Source organism: Carlito syrichta, unplaced genomic scaffold, assembly GCF_000164805.1.
Source record: "Carlito syrichta isolate Samal-C Ts95f unplaced genomic scaffold, Tarsius_syrichta-2.0.1 Scaffold120465, whole genome shotgun sequence".
In the NCBI taxonomy this organism is placed as follows: Eukaryota; Metazoa; Chordata; class Mammalia; order Primates; family Tarsiidae; genus Carlito; species Carlito syrichta.
Window position 1 is genome coordinate 151,665 of NW_007064561.1, and position 2,403 is coordinate 154,067.

Genomic DNA, 2,403 nt, shown 5'->3' on the forward strand with positions numbered 1-2,403 from the left:
GGGCGCCGTGAAGAGCCTGCAGGCGCTGGGCGAGGTGAGCCGGGCCCGTGATGCCGGGCCGCCTTGCTCTTGCTCCTGCAGTTCCCCTGCCACGAGGGCCTGACCTCCGGGTCAGACTCTCTCAGGCGCGGTTAGGGGCGCAGATGTATGTGCACCCCGGGATGCACAGGCGGGGAGCCGGGCCCGAACGCACGGATGTTCCTCATGCAATAAACGTCCATTGAGGCATGATCAGCGTGGGCCGGGGTGGGGGCTGGCTACGATGGTGAAAGCATGGAAGACGCGATTGCTGCCTTCACGCGGGTTGCTAATAGGAAGGTGCTCAAGTGACCGGAATGATGGGGGAAGCACAGGGGACCCAGCGGTGACAGCTGACTCAGCCTTGGGGGTCAGGAAGAGCGGCCGTGGAGGTGACAGCTGAGTCGGGTCTCTGCGACTGTAGAGGAAAGCCATGGCACTTTAGGGGACAGTGGCAAGGGGCTTGGGGGATGACAGGTGGCAAGAGAGACCAGCACAGCCTTGTAACTCTTTATATTACACGGGAACTGGGGAGCCATAGCAGGGGCTGATCCAGCCAGATAAGCGAGCTATCTGCATCACCTTTGGGAAAAATTGGCAGGGGCAGGACTGGAGGCGGGGGGATGAGAGCAGAGGCTGGCACAACCCCAGGCTATAGAGCATGATGTCTCGCCGTGGGGAGGCACCTGGGATGGGGGGCTGGCACGGAAGAACACGGATGAAGCTCAGCCTTCTGATTTGGGAAAGTGGAGGGCGACGGTGTCACAGGAGGAAGATGCTGAAGGGCCTGAGGGCCACCCAGGAGGCTAGGTCCATGAGGCCAGGATCTGCTTGTCAAGCTTGTCCAGTCCTTGCCATAATCCTAGCCTGATGGCGCTTTTATTATAATAACTGATGGTCAGTCACTTGATCACTCTCACTAGGACTTGGACTCAGATTTGAAATTAGGCACTTGGGTCGCTGAGCCCCAGTGCAAAGGAGAGATTGTAGCTATAGGTGACAGTACCTAGATCAAAATGAAGTTGACATTGGTGTAGGTCACAGAGGGTTAAGTAGTTTAATGTGGCTCAATCTAATAACAATAGTAGCAGTAAAGACAATAATAATAGTTAGAATTGGCCAGGCTGTGGTGGCTCATGCCTGTAATCCCAACACTTTGGGAGGTGGAGGCAAGAGGATTGCCTGAGTCCAGGGGTTCAAGACCAACTTGGGCCACTTGGCAAGAACTTGTCTCTACAATAAATTTTTAAAAACTTAGCTGGGCATGGTGGCGCATGCCTGTGATTCCAGCTACTTGGAAGGCTGAGGCAGAAGGATTGCCTGAGCCCAGCAGGTCGAGGCTGCAGTGGCTGTGAGCATGCCATTGCAGTCCAGCCTGGGCAATAGTGAGACCTCTAACTCAAAATAATAGTAATAATCATAGTAGTTAGAATTAATGCAGCATTTGTCCCATGTAAAGCATTCTACATTCTTTCTGTATATTAATTCACTTATTCCCTGAAACCAACTGAGGTAGAGCCTGTCACACCCTTCTCTTATGGATGAGAAAAGTTGCTCAGGGAAGTTAAACAACTTTCCTGAGGTCACACAGTGAGTGAGGTACAGAGCTGAGATTAGAATGAAGAGGGAGCTAGGGCCTGTGGGCGCCACCTAACCTTGTCCCTGCCTGCTTGACCTGGAGCTTTCCTCATTCTGGAGCCTCTGGCTTCTGTTTGTCATGTAGACCTCTAGGGCCCTTCTCCAATAATCTGTGCACTGAGATGTAAACACAAACACAGAAATGTGGGGACAAATAAGTGCACCGGATTTTTCACATGAAAACCTATCACAGGTTCAAAAGTGTAGTAAGAATTAACCTCTTGAAGCCAGTCGCACAGACTCACACTTATGATCCTAGCACTTTGGGAGTCCTAGGCAGGAGGATTGCTTGAGGCCAGGAGTTCAAGACCATCCCAGGACATGTTTTGAAATCCCAGCGCTACAAAAAATAAAATTAAACTTAAAAAACCAGCTGGGTAGCAAGGCACAGTGACTCACACCTATAGTCCTAGCACTTTGGGAGGCAGAGGTGGAGAGGATTGTTTGAGTCCAGGAGTTCAAGACCAGCCTGGGCAACTTGGCGAGACCTCGTCTCTACATTTAATCAAAAAATTAACTGGGTGTGGTAGCATGGACTCATGCTTCCAGTTACTTGGAAGGCTTAGGTGGAAGTATCACCTAAGCCCAACAGGTCGAGGCTATGGTGGCCGTGAGCATGCCACTGCACTCCAGCCTGGGCGACAGAGGGGGGACATCAACTTAAAAAAAAAAAATTAAGCCGGGCTTGGTGGCTCAGCCTGTAATCCTAGCACTTTGGGAGGCTGAGATGAGTGGATTGCCTGAGCC

General features: G+C 51.9%; 1 protein-coding gene across 1 annotated transcript in view; it reads left to right on the plus strand.

The window, feature by feature from the left end:
* Position 1: 1 nt before the first annotated feature.
* Positions 2-2,403, plus strand: part of FARSA (phenylalanyl-tRNA synthetase alpha subunit) — a gene marked incomplete at its 5' end in the record, with an annotated part of 9,710 nt that continues 7,308 nt past the window's right edge. The window contains one exon of the mRNA XM_021707544.1: positions 2-34. Within this exon, the coding sequence (XP_021563219.1) occupies positions 2-34 (33 nt within the window). The remainder of the gene's footprint in view (positions 35-2,403) is intronic.